The following is a 24,190-nucleotide window of genomic DNA, read 5'->3' as shown; positions in this document are numbered from 1 at the left end:
TTCTTCTAAATATTCTAATCTTCAAAACAAATGGTGGTTGTCAAATTCTTACTGCATAATCTAGAATGGTAATCCACGTACTGTATTTCACTTGTAATAAGTCTTTGTAGTAAGGTTAACACTTCAACACACAATACAAATAAAGAGAGCTCCAAAAAATGAAAATTACTTTGCTTCTGCTTCTGTATTAGAATTTTATTTGCTAAAGGGTAAAAACAGATTTGCAAAATTCACAGTTAACTTAAAACAATAGTTTTAAACCTTTATTCCTAGCCCTTACTGCCTTCAGGAAGGAGAGAACATCTGGTTATTTAAGGAACACAATATGTTCACATTTTCTATGACTTTTGTTTCTAATTGGGCTTTAAAAATTTTTTTTTGAATTTGAACAACTAGCTAGAACAATGTTTTTTAATCACTTCATATTTTTTCAGACTGTCCTCCTTCTATCCCTCTAATTTCATTTAGTGGATTGTTTCTGGAAATCTGCTCAGTAGTTCTAATATGATAAAGAAAAGAAAGTGAAAATTAGAATTGTGGCCTGAAGAACTAAGTATAGAATCTGTATTTATGTCGTGCAGGGTAGAGAATGGTACAAATAGATATTTGACATCCAGTGTTGTCATAAAGTACATATTTCATATAGTTCTTGGACCACTTTATATACAAAAAGTTTCACTTACTATAGCTACAAATAAATGTTTATCACAAATACTTTATATGAGAAATAGATAAGCAAGATACCACTAGTTGTAACACAACAAAGCTTCTATAGTTCTTGTGTAGAAAGATGGCCTAAGATCTGAGTTCAATTGCTGACTCTGTGACCTAATAACTCTCCTGAGCTTCACTCTGATTATCTTATTAAACTATGAAAGGAGAAGACAAAATTAGACTGTCTAGGCTCTTTATACTTCTGAAATTGTGATAACCCAAGTGAGGTATATTAATTAAGTGAGGTATATCATTGCTATATCTTCTTTGTCCCACAATATCTGAAGGTGATAACAGATTTCCAGATAATTCTAACACAAAGGAAATTAAGAAACTATTGATATTCTTTTAAGTTAAAATTGTGGGGCTAATTTACCATCTTGATAAAAATGGAAGCTATGGCTTTTGTGGACTATGGATGTGGGTTCCAGAAATATGCCAGGGGTGAGTGAAGTTTACCTAGATTCAAGTCACAGGAGCACAGTATCTGAAGCAGAAATCAATTCTATTGTTATTTTCTTAATACCGAGCACATGTAGGATATGCAAAGCTAAGCGCTAAAAACCGAGCAGGTGTCTTAAGGAGAAATGATTGGTAGAACAAATATGAACAAAGATAAAACACAGGTGCTGTGCAAACTTGAAGGGAAGGAAATATCCTAAAGGAAGCTGGGAATGATTTTATGAAAAAGGTAAGATGGATGATAGAAACCTAAGGAGGCAAAGAGTAGGAACAGGATCAGGATTTTTTAGAAGATATGGGTAGGGGTCTTAGTATTAACTTTCTCTCTCTTTTATTCTCCTTAGCATAAATGGCCTCTTTTATGACTATCATTAACAACAATTACAATGAAAATTGTACTTGTAGATTTCTATAGTATAGGCAAACTTTTTCTTTTTTTCACTTGCACTTTTCTGGCACTGGATTGGATTGTATTAGCTCATTTGAAGTCAGTTCTTTATAGAGAAAGAAGCTCTGGAAGAGTGGGTTATCCTAGACAACTTCACTCAACCTCCAAATATTACAGAAAAGATAATGGCTCAGCAAGCATGAGTTTTCCAAAATAATGAGAATGGTCAGAAGCTGAGCCAAGGCTTGACTTAGATCCCCAATTCCTAACTCAGGTGCCTTGCAGAACACTACAGTGCTACAGACTTACATTAACACCTGTGTCAAGGACAGGAGTTCTCATTTGAAATTTCCTAATTTCAAAGAGTCTATACTTACACTACACTACCATTTGACTATAACTACCACTTTGATGGGCTAGAAATCCTTTGAAGATATACAACTTTTTTACTTTTCCTGTAGATATCATCATTCCATGAACTTGTCTCCTCATGAGTCTTGTTATTATGACTCCCTCACCCTGTCCAATTTCTTATGTCTCAGAAATATCAGTTTAGGGCTTCATATTTTGCACCAATATTTCGACTACGTTTTTACTTGGTGGGAAATTCCTTTTTTTAAGATAATAATACTATGATTTTTTCTCTCAAACTCTAAAGAACCTATAGTTTTAATGTCTGTAGAATTTTATTCATTAAACTATTATAATATGGGCACTATTTATTGAGATAAAATTACTCCATAAAAATCACACTAATATGAAAGGGCACTTAGATTCTATTAGTCAACAGTGATGGACTGGGCATAAAGATTCTGAAATTATATGAGAGATTCCTAAGAAGATCAATCATATTTAGCTAGGAAAAAAATTGCCAAGACCCATAGGTTTTTGACAACATATTCATTTCTTCCTTTAGTTAAATCAAACAAATCACGTTAAGCAGGGAATTAAAACTGCTTTTAGTTTTTTTTTTCCTTCCACTCTAAGAATTTCGAATTCTGAACGGAAAGCATTGGACTTAAAGTTTGTAGATCAAAATTCATACTGAACTGACCAACCTCTTTTTTAAAGCTATTTCATTATCTTGTTTTTTTTTGTAAACAAAAAGTACATACTCTCACAACTTACATATACATATGTACATAAAAACATAAGCAAAGAACTTTATATTTTCATAGTCATACTCTTAAGTTTTACCAGAAAAAAATATGCTTCCTATGTTTCAGAGAAATGATAGATTTCTGATGCTTAGTGAAATTCTTGGTGTAATAGAAATGATATAAAAAATTCATATTTCTAAAGAAAACGTACTAGCATAAAGAAAAAAAATTTAAGTCTGTCAAAGAATACACTGAGGAAATATACACAGGTTGAAGTCAGCAACCAAGGAAAGGGCAGAAATCCTTTAGAATCAAAATTTATATTAAATTCGAAGGACCAGACAGAGTTTTGGCAGTGGAATCCACAGACAGACTGACTGACTCACAGACAGTTCGACAATTGCCAACATGAGTGGTGGGAGGGCTGCCAAAAAGCCAAAGGCTGGGACTACCATCCAGCACCTGGCATTCTCAGACTCGGATTTGAAGCTTTCTCTCTTATACTGCATCCAATATTTTTGTTTGGCTCCAAAGTAGTAAGGATTCACAGATTTTTTTAGATCATTTAATGTTCTTATTTTTAAGAAATATAACATTAGTTGTAAAAGAGCACACTTTTTCTCTGCAGTGTAAAGAAAATTTTGATGAACTGCTTTAAGCTCAAATGGAGAAATCAGTGTTAAAGTCTATTTAATTCTTTATTAGATTACTCTTAGTCCACAGAGTAAAAAATACATACAACATGAAATAATTCAGTGATTCATTATATCATTAATTCTTACAGACCTTGTCCTTTTAACAGATCTACTTCTCTGACTTTTATATGGCCCCAGAGGTACTATTTGAATAAAAGTCATCCCCTATGAGGGGCACCAAGGATAATGAAGTGTGGCTGCAAGGAGAGGTAGTTGCTCAACTACTTCCTTGAGTGATGAGGAAGGCAGGAGGACCAAACAATTTTAGGAGATACAAGAGATGTGTGCTCTGATTCTAAATTGCATTGTCACTGAATTACTGGCTATTGAGGTATGAGAGTTTTGGCCTATGACTGTTTGACAAATTCCATTGCTAGGCAAACCATCTGTTATGGGAAATTTTTGATCAAACATATTCAGAGAAGCCTATTTTTCACCCAACTTAAAATTGTGCATATCCTACTGTGAAAACTTACCTTTGGGTCTCTAAGAAACAGAGCTTTAAGAATCAGTGAGTGCACATCCCCGATGAGTGGATAATGCATCAGAAGGCCAAGACAGGTCTGGTAGTTACTAGAGATCACTAAAAAAAAAAAAAAAAAAAAAAAAAGAAAAGAAAAAAGAAAAGAAAAAGAAGAATTCAAATACAATATTGAGATATTTTATATTATATTACTGAAAATATAAAACATAACAACTTAGAGCCAAAGAAAACAAACCAATAATTCAACTGATTTGATAAAAGGAAGTAAGGAGAAGATATCCTTATCAAATGGCCTTTGAAGCAACACACTGCATTATTAGCAGCAATCTAATACACTAGTGCTTACCCTCAGGGGGTGCTGGGAGAAAAAAGCTTTAGATACAGTTATGTGTGTATTTTTGCAACATAAATCCTTAGAAACATGCATACTTACTACCATTTATAGGACTGTGCTTTGAATGAATTTTGCTTTTCTGCTTAGAAATTAGTAACAAGAACCTTATGAATGGGGAAGAACCAGTTAAAAATTCTCATAAAACAATATTTGCCTTGATAATTATGTTTGATAATTTATAAGTTATAGTTACTCTCTTATGTAAATGTTATAAAATTTAAAATTAAAAAAGTAATCTCCCAATTCTTTGTTTTTCTGAAGGTAAAATGAAATTTATAGAGAATATCTATGAGCATTTCATTGGAGAAAAAAGTGACAAAATCTTCATAGATGAGTCTAATTGTGTTCTGCAGACTGTCATTTAATTTTTTTTCAAGTCAACCTAATTATAGGTGCAATTATTAAACACATCTTTTCAGGCAGGTCTATGTAAACTACTTTGCTTCTTTGTAATCTATCTGCCACTGCTGTCATAGTTGGGCCCATTAGCTATACTTGTTTGTGAGGCATATCGACTGCCACCATATAGCATTGACTGTGAACAACTTTACAATTACTTCCTGTAGTTGTATCCGAATCTTTTTCATGAACTTGTCACTTGAAAAATATTCCATAGGGAAATAACTTATTCAATAGAAAAAATGCAAATAAAAAATAATTATTTCTAATCAGAAATATACTTGATTCTTAGTTTCCTTTTTTCTGCTGCTGTTGGAAAAGCCATTTCTTGCTATAGCTTCCTCTTCCTCTCCCGTCCCATGAGTGCTATGGGGAGAAGAGACAGAACTGGGCAAAATGAATAATTAGAACCTATGTAAGGAACCACTTTATCATCTTCATTTCTGTTGCTGATCTGACAGCTTATAATTTCATACATCTGTTTTCATTTGAACAGCACTCACTTATCTACCCTATCTATATCTGTTCAGACTCTTCTTATTTGTTCACTTTTCCGTATTTACAGTTACTTGTCCTTTTTTTCTCAAAAATTAAATAAAGACAGAATGAGGGTAAAATAGTATGTTTTCTTGTACAGTTCTCTTTGAGAACTAATAAGTAAATAAACTTAGATAAATCAACACATCTTACAACTCAATAAGTTATTTTCTCAAATGCTAAAATGATAATATATATTAGTAGCTGGCCAACAAAGAATTCTAATTATTTTGCATGAGAGAAAAGAGAATTCTGTAAAAAGGGTTTTAAAAGCTCAGTGCTCAAAAGATGTGGGTCTGAATCCTAGGGCCCCATTGGAATTTTTCATTAAGTTGCCTAAAATGGTATAAGCAATGGACTGACTTAAAGCACCCTGTTCAAAATCTGTTTGGCTACCTTCTGTGAGCTTAAATTTAGTATTCTGGAAAACAACCTCCTGATTTTTAAAAATTATCTACTTCATGCAATTCAATAATTATTTGTTGAGTACCAACTTCATGACAAGCCCTATACTAAGACAGGATGTGGAAATAAACAAAAAGAGTCTTTGCTCTCAAAATTACAGAAGGGCAGAAGTATAATATTAGCAGCTGTTACTAATACTTACTATTAAGATGACAATGAATTACTCAAGGCTTCTGCAAACAGGACCCAAACTAAGAACTTTACTCCTTTGCATTTAATTGTGATGACAACTTTATATAAAGGTACAGTTATTAATCCCTGTTTGACATATGAAAAAACTGATACTTGTAAAGGTTAAATCACTTAAAGGACACAGTGATTCCTTGTTGGAGAAGGATCTAAAATACAGAGGTCTAACTTCAGGGTTTATACTCTATATAATACAAAATTCTGTTTTGAAAGGACATTGCTTTGAAAATCATGTCAAAACAGATGCAAACGTAAACAGAGAAGTCTATATTATTACTCTTTTGTAGTAGTTTTAAATAACCTAGAACGTCAATATAAACCAATGTCGAGAATAGCCTGATATAGACAACATTTAATTGAGAGGGACCAGAATAATGATCCTATTTCATTGCAAGTTTAAGAACTTTTGAAGTTATTAGAGGTTTCAAAGTACATAAGGGAAGCAAAATAATGTGTTAATATTTTATTGGCAGAACAAATGAAGGAACTAATATTTGTCCTCCTTCTCTCCCTCCCTTCATTCCATCTTTCCATCCATCCAATAATGCATGCAATGGACACTTTCAAAACATCAATTAAATGCTAGATATTCAAAGACTACGATAGGCATTGGCCCTAAGGAATAACAGCAAATAGTGAGTCCCGTGCCTTCAGATTAATACTATCTTCAATTTACTACTGAAAATCTGTATTTTAACAGTAATAGTATTATGGTTTGGATCTGGGATGTTCCCCAAAGGCTCATGCACTTGATGGCTTGGTGCCAAAACAGCAATGTACAAAGGTAGGAATTTGGGGAAGTAGGTGGATCATGAGAACTGTGACCTCTCAGTGGATTCATCCATGGATGGCTGCATGTACTACAGGGAGATGGTATTATTTGGAGAATGTTGGACACTGAAGGGTGTGACCTAGAAAGGCTGATCATGTTCCAGGCCACTTCCTGTCCTCTCTCTGTTTCCCAGCTTCCAGAGGCTGAACAGCTTTCTCCTGCTGCATTCTTCTGTCTTCATATTCTATTTCACCTCAGGCCAGAGCTGACTGACCCTGGATTGAAACCTCTAAAACTGTCAACCAAAATAAACTTTTCATCCATTAAGTTGTTTATGGTATTTGCATCACAGCAACAAAAAGTTGAATAACAAAGAACATCTGTAACTTGCAATTACATATGCTAACTATCAAATCCTTTTTTGAATAACTAAGCCCAATTTAGAGTAGGTAAAAGGATTATATGTTGGTTTACAAATAAAAAAGCACAGATCTGACAGAATAAGAATTCAGTTTTTTCTTCATAGTACATTTTTGTTGAACATGAAAAACTGGTCTGTAATAATATTCCTTATTCTGTAAGGGTCCGGTGAAGCGTTGGAGAAAGAGACCACACAAGAGACTGGCTTCATGCAATTGGCAGGAGGGAGTTTATTGAACCAGCATGCTGGGGCTCAAGGCTCACTCTGGAAGGGAGGGCAGCCCAGAGCCCAGAGCAGAGGTCAAGCAGAGCTTAAATACACTTTTTGGAGGGGGGCTTTGCATACATCAGAACAAATCATCAGGGAAGATTGAACAACAACTCTGAGACATGATTAGTACATTCATTGGCGGAAACAGAGTGGACAGGGGTGATTGGTCACTTCTAAGCGGGGTACACATTTAAACTGATTAGTTTTAGGGCCTAAAGGACTACGTGACACACTACACAGAATCCCAGGTTATTAGACAACCAGTGGAAACAGTGGAAATATTTACTGGACAGTTCCAGTATTGTCCTAATAGCTACAGGGATTATAGGTTCTGGGGGTAGCAGAGGAATTTTAACAATACCTAGTCTTTCACTTTTTAACTCGGGCCCTGCAGCTTGGAAACTTTACAATGCCCGGTCTTTTACACTTTAACTCAGGCTTTGTAGTTTAGAATCAGCTTAGAAATTTTACCTTTACAATTCAATGTTTATTCTATCAGAGAAGGGTAGTTATACGCCAGGGGGAAAAAAAGTGAAAAGTTTAAAAAATCCTGAGTTTTAATGTCTTCCTACATTTGAAATGAGAAGTTTATGTTTAAAACCAAAGTACTGAAGCATACTCTGAAGAGTTGATGCAAGGAAGGTAAAAACAAAGGTGAAGGCACCTGGGAAAATATACTGAATTTGGAATCAGAAGATCTATTAGAATGTTGGCCCCAGTTACTTATTAATGCAAACTGCTCATCTTCACTCAAACTTTAATTTCCCCCATTTATAAAACAGGGACTATGAAAGCTGTCAGTACTAACATGTCCACTTTTGTCAAACTAATAATGAGGCTGGGAGACCATGAAAGAAGGGCCTTCTTGAGGGCATGCTGCAACAGGAATCCCATAAAGGACTTTCCTAACCAGAACTTTCCAGTTAAGCCACTTCTATTAAGACTCTCTTCAAGCAACAGTCAATACCACCAAAGAACAAGTGTCACTACCTGGGACAAGTCCCTTATAACCAATGAGCCTCATTTCAAAATGGCTTATATGGACTTCTCCTTTTGCCTTTAAAAGCTTCCCTTTGTCCTACCCCCTTGTCTGTACTTTCAGTCTACCATACCAGGCATATGCCAAATTGCAATCCCTTGCTATTCCTGAATAAACGCTTTGTTTACTGAAAGTCTGTCTCTCTGCCATTCATTTTTAGTCAACAAGACAGAAATGCTTTCTCTATCTGCAGGGTTTCTCTAAGGGTGACCAAGATGCCACACCGAGATTTCCATACTCACCAAATTTTTATTTGATGAATAGTGCTACTCCACATGGAAGCAGAGCTGACTTCTCTTTCTCCACTTTAAATGCCCCACAACTACTGTGATGTAGTTGGAGAGAGTTGGTTTACATAGTTTTCCCCAGTGAAAACAGAAAAAATAGTGCAATCAATAAAACTAAATAGGGAATGTGATTGTTTTGAGAAAGTTTAAAGCAACATGAATCCATAACTTATCTATAACTCATAGCTAACTATACTTATAACATTTACAAATACATTTTTCCAAATTATTTAATTTTATATGGAGATATATTTTCTCAAAGTAACAAAACAAACTGAGAGCAACTACTACAAACCATGACTTTGTAAGTGATAGCTAAATTAAAGGAAGTATGTATTTATATTTATACATACTTCCTTTAATTTAGCTATCACTTACTAAGCAACTATATAGTATGTCTGGTGACTTGCCATTTATGTAACAAACATCTCACAAGTCCTACCAACCTCCTCGAAGAAAACCATTATCATCAACCCTCTATAACACATGAGGACATGGGAGTACAGAGTGGGTAAACAACATGGCCAAGGCCATAGAGCTCTGAAGGGGTAGGAACAGGAATTAACGTAAGTCTGTGTAACTGAAAGCTTTGCCCTTCATTGCTCTATCTTATACTTTGCTGCATTCCTAGAAGAGTCACAAGAAGAAGATCTGCACACATAAGTGAAGACACACACAATGCAGATGGCTTCTAAACACCAACAATGTTCTGAGCCACAGAGAAGTTCAAATAAACAGAAGAAGTCCTCAGGTGTAACCAATATTTAGAAATAAGCATAGATTCTTACATTTAGGTATAAATCGTCATACAGGATAATCAGATTAAAAATAATTAGCTCATGAAAAAAGAAACCTTTAGGCTTTCTCATAATTCATCATACTTCACTGAAAATAGTGCCAATGTGTAAGTACTTTCTAAGGTATCTGGCATGCAAACACATTTAAAGACTATTGTAGGATCTGAAAAGATATTTGTGAAGCTGGGCATGGTGGCGCAAGCCTGTAATCCTAGTGGGAGGCTGAGGTACAAGAATCACAAATTTGAGGTCAGCCTCAGCAATGATACCCTGTTTCAAAATAAAAAGAACTGAGAACATAGTTTAGTGGTAAAGCACCTCTGAGTTCAATTCTGTTTATTTAAAAAAAAAAGTTTGAAAGCTATTACACACGGGAAAAAATAATAAGCACTAGAATTAACATCAGAAATGTCTTCAACTATTTAAAGATCTTTACTATTTTGACTTTTCTAGTATAAAATGACAATATAAAAAAAGGGATTTCAAATGGACTAGAAAACAAGGTGGAGGAAAACTGAAAATAAATCATTATTAAAAGCAAAAACTTTCATTCAGCTCAGTCTTAGTGCCAAGTATGAAACAGTCTTTTCTTCCACAAAAACTGATTTTATTCTAGCATTTAAGACCCTTGTAGGATTTTTATCCTTCTGGGTTTTCTCTCTTGGTTGCCTTTGTGACACCTGCCTCTTGTAGCATCACCAATCATTAAAACACTGAAACCCAAGACCCACCCTTAGTAAACGCTTGGATAAGTATTGGGTAATTCCTTATTTTTCTGGTAGACTTAGTATAGAATAATATGGGATTTAAAATTCACTTTCAGGAAAGAGGACAATTCATATTCAGAGTGGCACATTCTCCTGGTTCAAAAAAGACTTTAAAATTTTTTATTTTTACTGCTCAAGCTTAATATACTTTATACAGAAATATAGTTTAATCAGAGATCAAACAATAAGAAAACTACTCAAGAAATTACATCTTTAAATGTAGAGTGTTGCTGATGCTGTATATTATACTTAAGGCTGAAGCAAGGAAGGATCAAGTGCAGAATTTCCAATGACTAGGAACTGAGCACAGGAAAATGAATACTGTATTAGTTAGGTTTTTTTTTGTTGTTGTTGTTTTTGGTCACTGTGACCAAAAGACCTGGAAAGAACATAGTAGAAGAAAAAGTTAATTTGGTGCAAGGTTTCAGAGGTTCAATCCATGGTCAGCTGACTCTCTGGCTCTAGACCTAAGGTGAGACATTACACAAAGGAAGAGAGGCATTGTAGAGGAAAGCAGTTAGGACACAACAACAATGAAGCACAGGGTGGGCCTAGAGGGAGGGAGACAACTTGTAGAGAGCTTGTGTGCATACACTATGCTCACCAGGGAAAATATATATACCTCTAAGGCACACCTCCAGTGCCCTACCTCCTCCAGCCATACCCTATCTACCTATAGTTACCAACCATTTAATCCTTGTCAGTTGATCAATCCACAGATTAGATTAAATCTCTTATAACCTAATCATTTTACCTCTGAAAATTCTTGCATTGTCTTACACATAAGCTTTTGGGGGACATCTAATATCTAAACCATAATAAACACTGTACTAGGAAAATCAGAATGACTGCATGTAGCTCCAAGAGTGCCACTGGGAGCAGCTATGAACAGGCTTCAGTTTTCTCTATCTTCTCTATCTCCTTACCCATTGAGAAAATAAAATGAGATGATATAGTGTAAAAGCAAAATCTTTAAACACAAATTATTAACACTAAGGTAATAATTATAGGGATATAGTCAGAATCAAAGCCCCGAGTTCTATTATTTCCGTATTTGTAAAATGTCATGGAAATGAAACTTGAAAAACTTTGGTGACTTTTAAGATTTAGAAAAGGGATAGTAAACCTGATTCATAGATTTGCCTTTCTTAATTCTTCATCCAAGAGAAGAAAACCACATCTCAGGTATTAGTTAAATCTGAATACAGACATAAATGGTTATATTTTATGTCACTGTGCCCACTGGGTTCTAATGCCTTACTTAGAAATTTCAATTGTCAATAGAAATGGTTCAAGTTCTGAAGGAATTTAAAAATTATTGACAATATCCTCCTATTGTTAGATTTGTGTACTCATTCATTCAACAAATATGTACTGATCACCTGTTTTGTTCCAAATACTGAGTTCTAATGACATGAAAAGAATTAAGACACAGTTTCCGCTTTTCTTTTTTTCATATTCCAGCAGAAGAGAAGCACAGCACTAACTACAACAGAATACTAGGCTGATAATAGTGGCACATCCTCAAGCTATGCCAGCTCCTAAAATGGAAGTCTCTGAGGTTGGTGGGAGTGTCAGCCAACAACATGGGGAAGCAAATGGAGGCAAGATACTGAGTGGCTGCAATAGCAGGGATGGTAAGGAGAAACAGGGATGTGAAGAGAGAAAGTAAGTGAAGATCTTACTTCTATGTAGGGAACTCCAAGACATCCTGTAGTAGATAATGAATAAAGACACTGTGGTATATTCAAACAGAGTATTATTCAACACTAAAAATAAATAAGCTATTAAGCCATGAGAAGAAGACATGAAGGAAACTTAAATGCACATTACTAAATGAAAAAGGCATTCTGAAAAGGATATACACTATTATCTTAACTATATGACATTCTGGAAAAGGGAAATCTATGGAGTTAGTAAAAAGGAGAGAGACACTAATGGGTAGCACACACAGAAATTTTAGGGCAGTGAAATTATTCCGCATACTATAATGGTGAATACATTTCATTAGACATTTGTCCAGATCCACAGAGATATAATACTGCTATGTTCTCAATGTAATTTGAGTGTCACCTAAAGTTCCATATATAAAGGCTTGGTACCTGGTATGAAGGCAGTAGAGGAACTGTTGACCTTGAGGAGGTAGGGTCTTGGTGGCAGATCTTTAGGTCAGTTTGTGTGTGTTGGACTGTGTGTTCTCAAAAAGGCTTATGGGACCTAGCCCATCTTTTCTTTTATTCCTGGCTCATGATGTGATATTTGCTCTTATGTGCTCCTGCCATGATGTCCAGTCATATTGGGCTGACATCACTATAGGACTAAACCCATGGGGTTGCCTGATCTTCCACTTGAACCTCCAGAACTATGTGCCAAAATAAACTACAATTTATTTCACAAGTAGTGTGTGGTATTTTGTTACATCAATGACTGACACAAACGCAAGAGTGAATGCTAATGCAAACTATAGACTTGCAGGTTCCAGGATGATAATGATAATGATGATAATGATATGTAGGTTCAAGGACTTTAACAAATGTGTCATTCTGGTATAGGATGTTTACAGTGGAAGAGGCTGTGGTATGTGATGGGAGAGAATATATGGGAACTATACTTTCTGCTCCATTTTGCCATGAACCTAAAACTTCTCTTTCAACATAAAAGCTATTAAAAAAAAAACACCAGAAACAGAAAACCAAGACAATGAACTAGTAGTAGAGTATCAGCCTTTGTAATGGAAATTTTAAAAGATTATTAAACTAAAATACAAAATAATGTAAATGGCATTTGTAACTTAAAGGGTATATTAATATCCTTATCTGATGTGGTCATAAGACCAACAGGCAATATTTTACATTAGAGAAAAGAGAGTTGGCAGTCAGTAAGTGCTTAAACCTTCCTTTAAAAATAAAACCACCAATTTGGGCTTTGGTAAAACTTGGTGACACATTACCGTGTGGTTTAAGAGAGTCTTTATTTTTAGTTACTGAGGCTGGCTGTTCTAGAAATGACAAATTCAACTTTCAGTTTAAATAAACTATATTCTGACATCAGTATAATGTCAAACATGCTCTTAATTATAAAATAGATAACAGAAATTCTGTGATAGGGAGACAGAAACACTGGCCTACAGATAGCTAGTGGCTGAAGAGGTTGCAGAGATCCAAAATGAAATCAAAAGGAACACATAAATCAGGAAGAGGACACAAGTGCCACAACATGCCAGGGCAGGAAACAACTAAAGACCCCTACAGAAAACAGAGAAACAGAGGGAGCTACAGCACAGTAACATGTAGTAACATGTTTATGCTGGCTGAAAAATCAGGACAGGGAAAGGAGCCTGAAGGCACCCAACACAAAGACATAAAAAGGAAGGGGAAACACAAGTACTTGATATGAAATCACATTGTACCCTGTAGATATGTACAATTATTATATACTAATTAAATAGAAAAAATGAAATTTAACTGACAAAGTGAAACAAAGTAAGAAGTGGATAGAAATGCCATGAAGGAAACTTTTCCAGCCACAAAATGTTTAGAGAGAAAATTTAAAAAGACAATAAACATTTGAGAGGTGCTTTGTGATTAAGAAAATTGACAGTTAAATGGATTATAGCATTTTAGCTATTAATACAGTTTATAAGACAAAGGTGTATTATATTACAAATTAGAAAATGTTTTATTTTGATACTAGTCAAACATCAATTAAAAATTTAAATTGGGCTGGACGTGTAGCTCATCAGAAGTGTGCTTGCCTAGCATGTATGAGGTACTGGATTTGATTCTCAGCACCGCATATGAATAAATAAAATAAAGGTCTATCAACAACTAAAAATATTTTAAAAAATGATTTCAACTGAAATAAAAAGTTGTCGGTAGTTAATTTAAAAGGTAAACAATTGTTTTCAAAAAGTCATGAACATTTAAAAAAATAATTATTTGAGTTGTTATTCCATAAATTAGAATGGGTACCTGTCAAATCCACTCCCCAGTCTCCATAGTGCTTTTGACCTGATGCTACTTCAAGATTAGCTGGGCAGATAAAGAACTTCAGATGCTCTGAGGGACATGGAAGAATGACAATAAGTGGTTCTCGTACTAAGGAAGCTTGCAATCTGCTTAGAAGATACGACCAACAACCACAGCAACTAAGAAACCATGTGGAATAGAGTGAAATTGAGTTCTACATTAACTGAAACCTTGCAGGACCACAAAAGTGAGAGATCAATGAGGTCTAGAACCATGGGGAAAGGTTTTGGAAAAAGGTTCTTTACCTTAGGCCTGATTTAGGTAAATGAAGAGAGAAGAGGGAAGGAAGGAATCACAGGAATGACTTACGGTCTGGACTAACTGGTTGAAAGATCCTGTGATGAGAGGATAGACGTTCATAAACTTTTACAGGATAATAGCTCAGGATTATGTCATGATTACTGACATATCTTTATTCTTGATTTTTATTTTTGTATATAACTTTAATCCACAGAATTCAGCTAAGTACTGACTGAAAACGGGGTGTTTAAAAAAAAAACAACACATTATTTCTCATCATTCTGGAGGATAAAAGTTTGGAATCAAGAAACTGACAGGACTATCCACCCTCAGAAACTTATAGGGGAAAACCCTTCCCTGCCTCTTCTGGCTTCTGTTATGGCAGGGTTGGTTCTTTCTCAGGGACCTGAGGGATAATCCATGCCATACCTTTCTCCTGGCTTCTATAACAACTGAACATCCTTGCCATTCCTTGACTTGCGGATATATCATTCCAATCTCTGCCTCTGTCTTCATGAGTTGTTCTTCTCCCAGTCTATTTTCACATCTTCCTCCTTTGCATGCCTGTATCCAAACTTCCTCCTTCTTATAAGGACACCAGTTATATTAGATTAAGAGGCCTGCTCTACCTCCACTAGGACTTCATCTTGACTAATTACATCTCCAATAATCTATTGGGAATTAGATCATATTCTGAAGTACTAGGAGTTAGGACTCCAATGTATCATTTGGGGGATATAATTCAGCCCATAAAAGGTCTAATTATCTGTGCATGTAAAATTAGAACTTTAGCTTAACTGTATTTCATTTTATTGGTGATATATATTCACTTGAAAAACTGATGAAACTATAGCCCCTTGCACCAGAGAAATGTACAACATTTTGTACAACATCAGAATGATGACAGATTTTTGAAGCCCACCCATTGAATCCCTAGGAAGTATGGGGCTGAAGCAAGGAATGCCATCACTGAAGTAGGCTCTTCCACTTTCCTCAAGTGAAACATTCCCTGGGTTATGAAGAGCTCCAAAAGAACACACAGTGCCCTTAGCCACATAATATTCAGTGAAGAATATTTGAATGAATGATCCTGAAAATACTGAGTATAACTGAATACCACTCTGGATGTCATAGCTGGGCATCACGAGTCAGAATATACTGACATGAAATAAAACCTTGAAACTGATGTTTTTGTTTGTTTTAATGATGAGGCTAAAAACTTTTCTTCTTTTCCCTTGGTTCTTGACCATGGCCTAAAATGTAAATTCATCTAATTAGCACTGCCCTCTTCTACACTTTACCCAATCCTGTTTTGTATCCTCTTTTTCTCCTGCTGCTCCCCTCCCTCATGATCCTCCCTCAGAGGAACAAAGTCTTTCCATGTAAGCCTGGTTCTTCTGTACTCACTGGTTTCCCTGCAACCTCTATAGGTGAGGTGGGGGATCACCTTGCTCCAATGCTGCTTCCAAACTTTGCTTCCTATCTTCCCATAAAAATCCTTCTTCCACTGAAGTTCATGCCATACTTCTATACATCCATCACACATCCAAGTATCACTTCATCCATGTACTACAATACTGTACTGGCAAATAGCAAGAACTCAATAAGTACTGGTTAAACTGTTGATTCTTTGAATAAATGACTGAATAAAAGTTGTTTTCTTGGTCATGCTTTCAGCATTTGTTTGAGGTTTTGGTATCTGTTTCTTTAAAAATTTTTTCTATATCTTCTTTTCAAATCTTGATTCTTGATGAGGTGTTCATGGAGAACCATAGTTTCAGAAATAGACTGGCTTATATGTGGCACAAAAATTTTACCTTCCTCAAAATCCCTTGATCTTGAGTGACTTATTTCACCCTTCACTCACTTCAATCATATCGACCACATCTAGAACCATTCCCTGTCCTTTTGTGTGACCACAATATTTATGCTTTCACGTCTCTTCTGCCCTGTTTCCAACTCCTTGATACTTTCATTTCTTCCCAGTGGTCTCCTGACTGTGCTTCCCTTCTTATACATCCTAAAGTACTGTCTGAAAATGTACTCAACACCCTCTATCCTTCTTTTCCTTAGTTCTGCCTAATTCATTTGAAAGTAAACCCAACTCGAAACCTACATTACAGTTTATTTATTTTTTTTACCTCACTCCAACTCCTCAGCACAGCTGGAAAAACTACAACCTTGAGGTCTAGTGCCACTGCCCTTTGCTCATCACTGGAGGATCTTCACCAGCTACTCGTCCTAGTCCTTGTCAGCCATATTTACCATGTCTTTTAATCAGTCCCCTCAAAGCCTTTGCCCTACTCTAACTCATTCCCAGCAGATGGCATGGGATTCCCCCATTTTTGGTCTTCTCCACATATAAACTGGTCTGTTTCTGAATCCAGCCTAGTATTTTCTTCATGTATCTGCACCAGTTTTTCATTCCTGTTCTATAGTCAGTCTTCCAATTCTCTTTTATTGCCTCTGGGCCCTTTTTAAAATTATTTTATTTTAAAAAATATTTGTCTGAAGGTTAACTATGTACTGGGCTCTGTTATAGATGTTAGTGCACAGTAGGAAAACCAAAATGGACAAAATCCTCTCTCACTGGGGAATAGAGGAGGGTGGGGCAGGTGTAAAGAAGAAAAAATAAACAAATAGAAAGTTAAAAACAAAAGACGTAATTTCTGTTTTCATAGATCTCATCCATGCCACAGGAGAGGAAAACCAGGTGTGGTGGTCCCACCTACTGAGGATGAGGAGGATGATAAATTAGAGGCCAATCTGGGCAATATAGCCAGATCCTGTCTCAAAATACAAAAGGATGGGGATATAGCTCAGTGGTAGAGCACTTGTCTAGCATGTACCAGGACCTGGGTTTGATCCACAGTATCACAAAAACTTTTAAAATAAAACATTTTTTAAAAAAAGAGGGAAACACTGACTCTTGAAGGAGATACTGTATGTTGAGAAGTAAACCTCTCTACCAGCACCCCCAACTCTAGTGCACTCTTTCAGTCTAAGGACAACTTCCTTGGCTCCTGAATTGCCTTCTTACTGCATTTTTGATGTCTAATTCTTCTCTTCTTTAAAGATCACCCTGTATAAACCATCTCTAAATTCTTACTTTCTTGGTCATCATTTTAGGTAGATGAACTCTAGATAGGGAAGAGGGTTGGGAGGGGAAAGGGAGGGGGCAGGGGCTTACCAAGGATGGTGGAATGTGATAGACATCATTATCCAAAGTAGATGTATGAAGCCACAAATTGGTGGCAACATACTTTATAGACAACCATAGATATGAAAAATTATGCTATATATGTGTAATAAGAATTGTAATGCATTCTACTGTCATTTATTTAAAAAAACAATAAAAATAATTCATATCTAAAACAACAACAAAAAGCTGAAGAATAGATCATGTACTTCTCAGTTGTCCAGAACCTACTGTTCTATCACTTCATTCATTCCACTCTGGAATGTACCCAGTGCCACTTCAGAGTGCCAAATCTGGGTGGACTTTTCCCTGCCTTACTTTACTGCAGTACAAGTACTTGTTGCTCTTTCTCTTCCAGTTCTCCTTAAATACTGATGCTAAAGGCAAAGTTCCACCTTTGTCCATGTTCTCTTTCTCTATGTACCCAATTTACTTAGGATGGCATATAAGTTTTATGATCCTAATGGGATGCCTTTGGGAGTAAAGGAGGATACTTTTAATAATTATTACTCTGGGGTAGCAGATGCAAACCAAGATTACCCCAAACTAGGATATATGGTCACTCTATTCTTAGGAGATTGATAGCATCTACTATTATAATCTTGACTGACAAGCAGCTGTAATTATTTGAAAACCTCAACCAGTAGCCTTGATAATGACATTGAACATTATTTTCCAAATCTTCAGGCGATGGTTTCTCATAGGCATCTCAAACTCAGCATGGCCAAAACTCAATCATTTATATTCCTAAAACCTGTGGATCCTTGTATTTTCTCCTCAAAGACCCAGCCACTGAAGTCTCTAAAGCAGGGGATTGCTCTAGATTTCCCATTCTCCCTTACCTATCTCCTATCATTTCTGCATTCACTGTTTTTCCCTAAACTACTCATAACTTTTTATCTGACCTTATTCTAATCTGTCTTTTTCAAGTTCACTTTCCATGTTGTTGCAAGAGTGATCTAAAAGTGATCATACTTCTACTTTGAACCTTTTGATAACTCATTTTAGGCTGAAGACTTTTATCATGATTCTTCCTATTTACATCTTCAGTCTCATAATCCACTTACTAACTCCTTTTACTCAAATAACCCCAAATAGCTTGTAGAAACACAAACACAAACACCACACTCACAAAGTAGCTTCTCACTTCCAGTCCCTCATGAATGCTCTTCCTTCAGCCTGAACACAGATCACCTTACTGGATTTGCCAGTATATATACCATTTTCTCTACTCATCCACAGCTGGCCCAGAGGAGGCACAGTGTCTTTCATAAATTTTCATACTACATTCCCTCTCAATTGCAGTATCAGATGTGTCTATTTGAAATTGTTTATGTCATTATTCCCTAATAGCTTGAAAAACTTCAAGACAACAGTAGCCATAAATAAATAAAAAAAATTCATTCTATCTTTAAAAGACAACATCTATTATATGGATTTAGCCACAAAATTAAAATAAGCTTGACTAAATATTCATATGAAAAAGTAATTTCTTTTCTGCACTTTTCCACATGTGCCCATGTTTTATAAAGCAATCAGTAGAAAGATTAAAAATGTATAAGGGCTTCAGCTGCCCCAAATTTGACATGTTTTATGAAATTAAAAAAATACATTTTAGTTCAGGAGACGATTAAATTCAATTTACAAATATATAGGTGTGTGTGTGTGTGTGTGTGTGTGTAATGTGTCAGAGTCATGAAGAGACCAACTGTTAATTGTCTACGATTACAGAAAATCAGAATACATTTCAGAAGTTGTTTGATGTGGAAAGTTCTGTGAAAATATGATCCAAGTGTGTGGTTTTTTTTTTTGCTGTTCTAACAGTTTTCTCATTCTTTTTGTTTATTATTACTTACAATTTTAAAAACATACAACTTTCAAAGGGAGCTAAATATGCAATACCCCAAAATCAAGTATCCACCACATCTATCCAAACAGCCTCAGCTACTTTCCAGATGTCTTCTATGGTGATTTCCATGTTCTTATATGATTAGCTCCAGCTCCAAAAGAAGGAATTCTCACTTTGTCTGTCAAAACCCAAACTGTTTGACCTTTAAGGCATAGGAAAAAGCTCAATCTTTGGATAAAATATGGTGCTCCTGTCACTTATTTAATTTAAGTAATTTTGAGGGAATTAAAAAAGTATAATCTAAAAATTTTAAAGAATATTAGTGTTACCAGAGGCATAACAAGAACATCTGGCACAACTGGTATTCTATTAAGAAATAAAGAAAGCTATATAGCAAGTTAACAGTCATGATAAATAACAACTCCAAATGGTATATGTTCTTTTGACATAGTGCTGCTTAATCTTAACAATAGTTTTTTACTTCCTAATTCAACAACAGTACTTTGTGCAATCTTTACTAATTTTGGCTTATAAATCTTGTTTGTGAACTGTGATTATTTTTGAAAAGAAAAATAATTTGGATTACTTTGAAATTTAAAACATGCTCTGATATTTTCTTCATGACAAGGATTATCAGAGTATTGAAAGGGGGTAGGCACTGGCGTTCCAGCTATGGTAAGTTGCCTTAGGTAGATCTGAGGTTATGGGAATGCCTCTACCATTAGACACTACACTGGGGAATGAATTTTGATAAAATTTAACTGGGAAGAAGTCAAATACTCTTTTTTTTTTTTTAATTGGTAAGGCGATGATACTATACAAACAGCTCTAACTTTCAGATAAACATTGTTGAATACTACTACATGTCAGAAGGTGGAGCTCTACACATATCTGAAATACTGGCTTTTATATATGAATTTCACAAATGTGTGTAACAAGAAGATTAAAGCAGGAGTATCTTGAGAAAAATGGTTCTAAAAAATATTTCAATTCTTTCATGATAAAAATCATCCTCCACATCTCCAAAAACATAATGGCTACTGATAAAAGAAATGCTTACAATTTTCCATAGAATCATTGCTATATCATCTACTATAAAAATTTAGGTATATGTAAATCGAAAAATAAAGTTTAAAATATATTTTAAAGGCAAAAAACCACTTTTGAAAATCAGGGCCCCCTAGTCGAATACAAGCAAAGTCCTAATACTTACAAGCATCTCGAATGTAGAGTAACATGGCTATGAAGATATAGTCCACTAAACTCAGACTGAGGCCATCTGCAAACAAGGCATCCCAGACCACCAGGAGGTCCTGCAGAGGGAACTCTCTGCCAAACAGCAGCCGCACCCACCGTCTGTAGAGAAACAAAACAAAAATTTAGAAAATGGTACTTTTGAGAGGAATTATGAACAAGTTATCATTTTCTCATGTAATTGTGAAAAAATTTGATTTATTAACTGAATACAGTGAGCAAACATTATATGTCAAAGACATTACAGCAAAATTTAAGTTTTGAGCAAACATATATAAAATACAGTAAAATCTAAGTTTTAGGCATTTAAACTAATTTTAAAATTCTATACTAGGCTAAGATGATTAAACTTTTATTTCTCTAAGTGTACATGTTTAGAAAGTGTAGAAATTTTCCATATTTAATAAAAACCACAAATCCTCAAAACGAAAAAAGAAAAAATGAATATGTAGTGGTCTAGTAGTTACCTCATATGTAAAGATCTGAATTAAAAATACAATTTCCCCACATTTCATAATCTTTATAATTTTCTGTTAACCTTTTGCAAGCATTTATATGATAACAAATTACTATAGCCAAACCTATAAAACTGCATTCTCACATGGTATTCTTATTTAAAATATTCATTTAACATTATATGTAGGGGAAAATTAGTACTCTTGTACATATTTTTTTGGTAAAGTGTATATAGTTATTTTAAATAAAAATATAATTATACTTAAATTTTAGCTTTAGAATAGATGTATTTTCTTTCTAGGGAAGCTTTTCAAGTTGATTTCTACGGTCAGGTAAATGAGTATCACAGAATAGACATGAACAGTAATGGTAACTTTGTGTGTAATTGTATTACATAAATAGTGACATTTTATACTTTCAGCAAATTCTAATTAATCAATTTATATCTAATGCTTACAATACAAATAGGAATAATTCAATTTGGTATACTTTTATCCATTTATACTTCAAATTTTATATAATATAACACTTTTCTTAACAAGCCTTTTGCTTAAATACTTCAGTGAGTATTTTGTGATTCTGGCACATAGCAAAGACTTAATTGTTCTAAGTTGCTAGTGCTATCAAGTAATGGAGAATAGAAAAAACTGCTCATAATGTAGCTAGGAAATATTACTACTTTGTAAAATTTGAAACCAAATATAACCATCTGTGAAGTTACAGTGAGGAAAAAGAAAATATTTAAATACTTTTCTCTGGGAGTATTTAAGGAGGAATTAAAGTTGTGGGAAAAAAGTATATAACCACCCCTATTTATCCCAGCGTAATTATTAAAAACTATGACATCAACTACTTAAGTTTTATTAATTATTATCACCAAATTAATCAGAATAATTAGACTGTATTTTTTAACTACATCAATTACTGCATTTTTCAGGGGAAAAAAATGCCCAGGTGACATTTATTTTTTTTAAATGCTTACATCTTCTGTCATTTTCATTTATCTTTAAAATTATATTCCATGCTAAAATGATGAGTGACTAACTTAAAATTTATATGTTTTGTCAAATATGCTTGTGTTTATGTGCCTTAAGAAAAAATTACTTCTCCCACACTTCTAATTCTTTTAAGTTACAAATGCTAATATTTAGTATGCTAAAAAGAAGACAGATACTTCTAAGTTAAATGGGTTGTTCTTCTGAATTACAAAGAAGTCAACCAGAGCAAAGAATATCAGAGGAAATAGATATGGGCAAAGCAAAATAGTATGTGGATTAAACCACTTTGAGTACTCCTGAAAAGGATTTTTAACTGACACATACATAAGTGCATTCTTAAATGACTAAAATATTTAGAATAAAGCTACTCAAAATTATTCAATTGATACAAATAAAAGAAAATTCCAACAAAAATAAAACAAACGAAGGTTGGTACACAGCCACAGTTGAGTGTTGCTATCGCTTCCCAGCCTTCCTTACAGCTCAAATGCCTGTAATTTTCCTATAGGCAATAACATTTTTGGTTTCATCACAGACAGTGCTTCAAGAGCAAAATAAACAAAGTAGCTTATTTTTTAAAAATAATTTTTATACCTATGATTTTTATAACTAAATGCCAGTTATTGTTCAAACTTCTCTTGCAATCTTCCTGCTGGTTAGAGTTATATTAGCTTAGCTTCAAAAAGGAGCCCAGATACAAGCATGCAGCAAATTCCACAGCAGTAGAATTGTCAGGAGGGCAACTGCAAAGGCTGGTAATTTACACTGAATACAACACTTCTGATTTTTATCTGTGTCCAACGGTTTATATGTTTGATATTTTCAAAACTACACAAAATGCAGGTCTTTAGTAATTTTGTGTAATCTGTTATGTGCTGCTTTGTAATTGCTTCACATTGCTTCAAAGTTTTAAGTTGCCACAGGACTAAATAATTCTGGGACAAGAACTAAATCTGCATGAGAGAGGGGGTGGGGAAGGGAGGGAGGGAGGGAAGGAGGAAGAATGGGGGAGGGGAGGGGAAGTGGGAAGAAGAGAAGGGAGGAAAGTGGAAGACAGAGAGAGAGAGAGAAGGAGGGATGGAGGGAAGGAGGGAGGGGAGATAGCAGTAGTAAGAGAAAGGGGGCAGATCTACAAAGCTCTTTGTAAAGAGCTCTATATACTTCACTAAGTGCTCTATCTTTGTTTACCAAGGTCTTGTTAAATACACTGTAAAGCCACCTGTCACATTACTGAGAAGCAAAGGTGTAGCTAAATTGGAAGCATAGGCATTGATCTTCCTAATGGTGGCACAAAAATAATTCAGGAAGTGGGGGGAAAACCAGAAACACATTAAAAATAACTTATTATTAGATGCCTACTATGTTATTTTATATTAGTATTTGTAATTTGTATATACTAGGATATTTTAAAGTAAAATACTCTTTCCTCTATTTTATATGCTCTTATGCCCAAACTAAGGTCAAATTCTCAAAATATTTAAGAACCACCATATGATTAATAGAATGCTGTGGGACCAACAATGACATCAATAATTTAATCATTTAAATCTCAACTGGATTTAGTTCATATATATATTCACAGCACAAAAAATTTCCTGTGCTATTTTTGGGCTTTACTTCATTGAGCTTAAAAGCCAAGGAAAATTCAGCCTATTATGGAATGAGTTACAAATAGAAATTATTTCAGGAAGCTTTTGTATTCTTAGAAAGGAGAACGTACTCTAAGAAATGAGGTCTTATAAAAAAGTCACTTCTACAATTAACATGCTTTTATTGCAGTTAAAAATATTTAGTGAGAGCTGAACTTACACTTAAGGGTAGCATTAAACCTTTCTTTTTCCCTTAAAGATAGCTACAGTTTAATTGCTTGATACTATTAATCTTGCTTTATGTATGTTACACCTGCAGACTGCAATGTTCATATATTTTATCACTTGTGATAACACAATAATTCCTATTTTACCAGACCTACTTAGTAATTAAAAT

General features: G+C 34.7%; 1 protein-coding gene across 1 annotated transcript in view; it reads right to left on the bottom strand.

Moving 5' to 3' along the window:
- Tbc1d5 (TBC1 domain family member 5) overlaps positions 1–24,190 on the bottom strand; it is a 507,456-nt gene that overhangs the window by 113,427 nt on the left and 369,839 nt on the right. Inside the window, exons 15-16 of the mRNA XM_078038310.1 lie at positions 20,710–20,852; positions 3,836–3,942 (exon numbers count right to left, since the gene is read on the bottom strand). Coding sequence (XP_077894436.1) covers positions 3,836–3,942; positions 20,710–20,852 — 250 coding nt within the window. The remainder of the gene's footprint in view (positions 1–3,835; positions 3,943–20,709; positions 20,853–24,190) is intronic.

The sequence above is a fragment of the Ictidomys tridecemlineatus genome, chromosome 2 (genome assembly GCF_052094955.1).
Source record: "Ictidomys tridecemlineatus isolate mIctTri1 chromosome 2, mIctTri1.hap1, whole genome shotgun sequence".
Taxonomy (NCBI): Eukaryota; Metazoa; Chordata; class Mammalia; order Rodentia; family Sciuridae; genus Ictidomys; species Ictidomys tridecemlineatus.
This window is presented reverse-complemented; position numbering and strand designations above follow the sequence as displayed.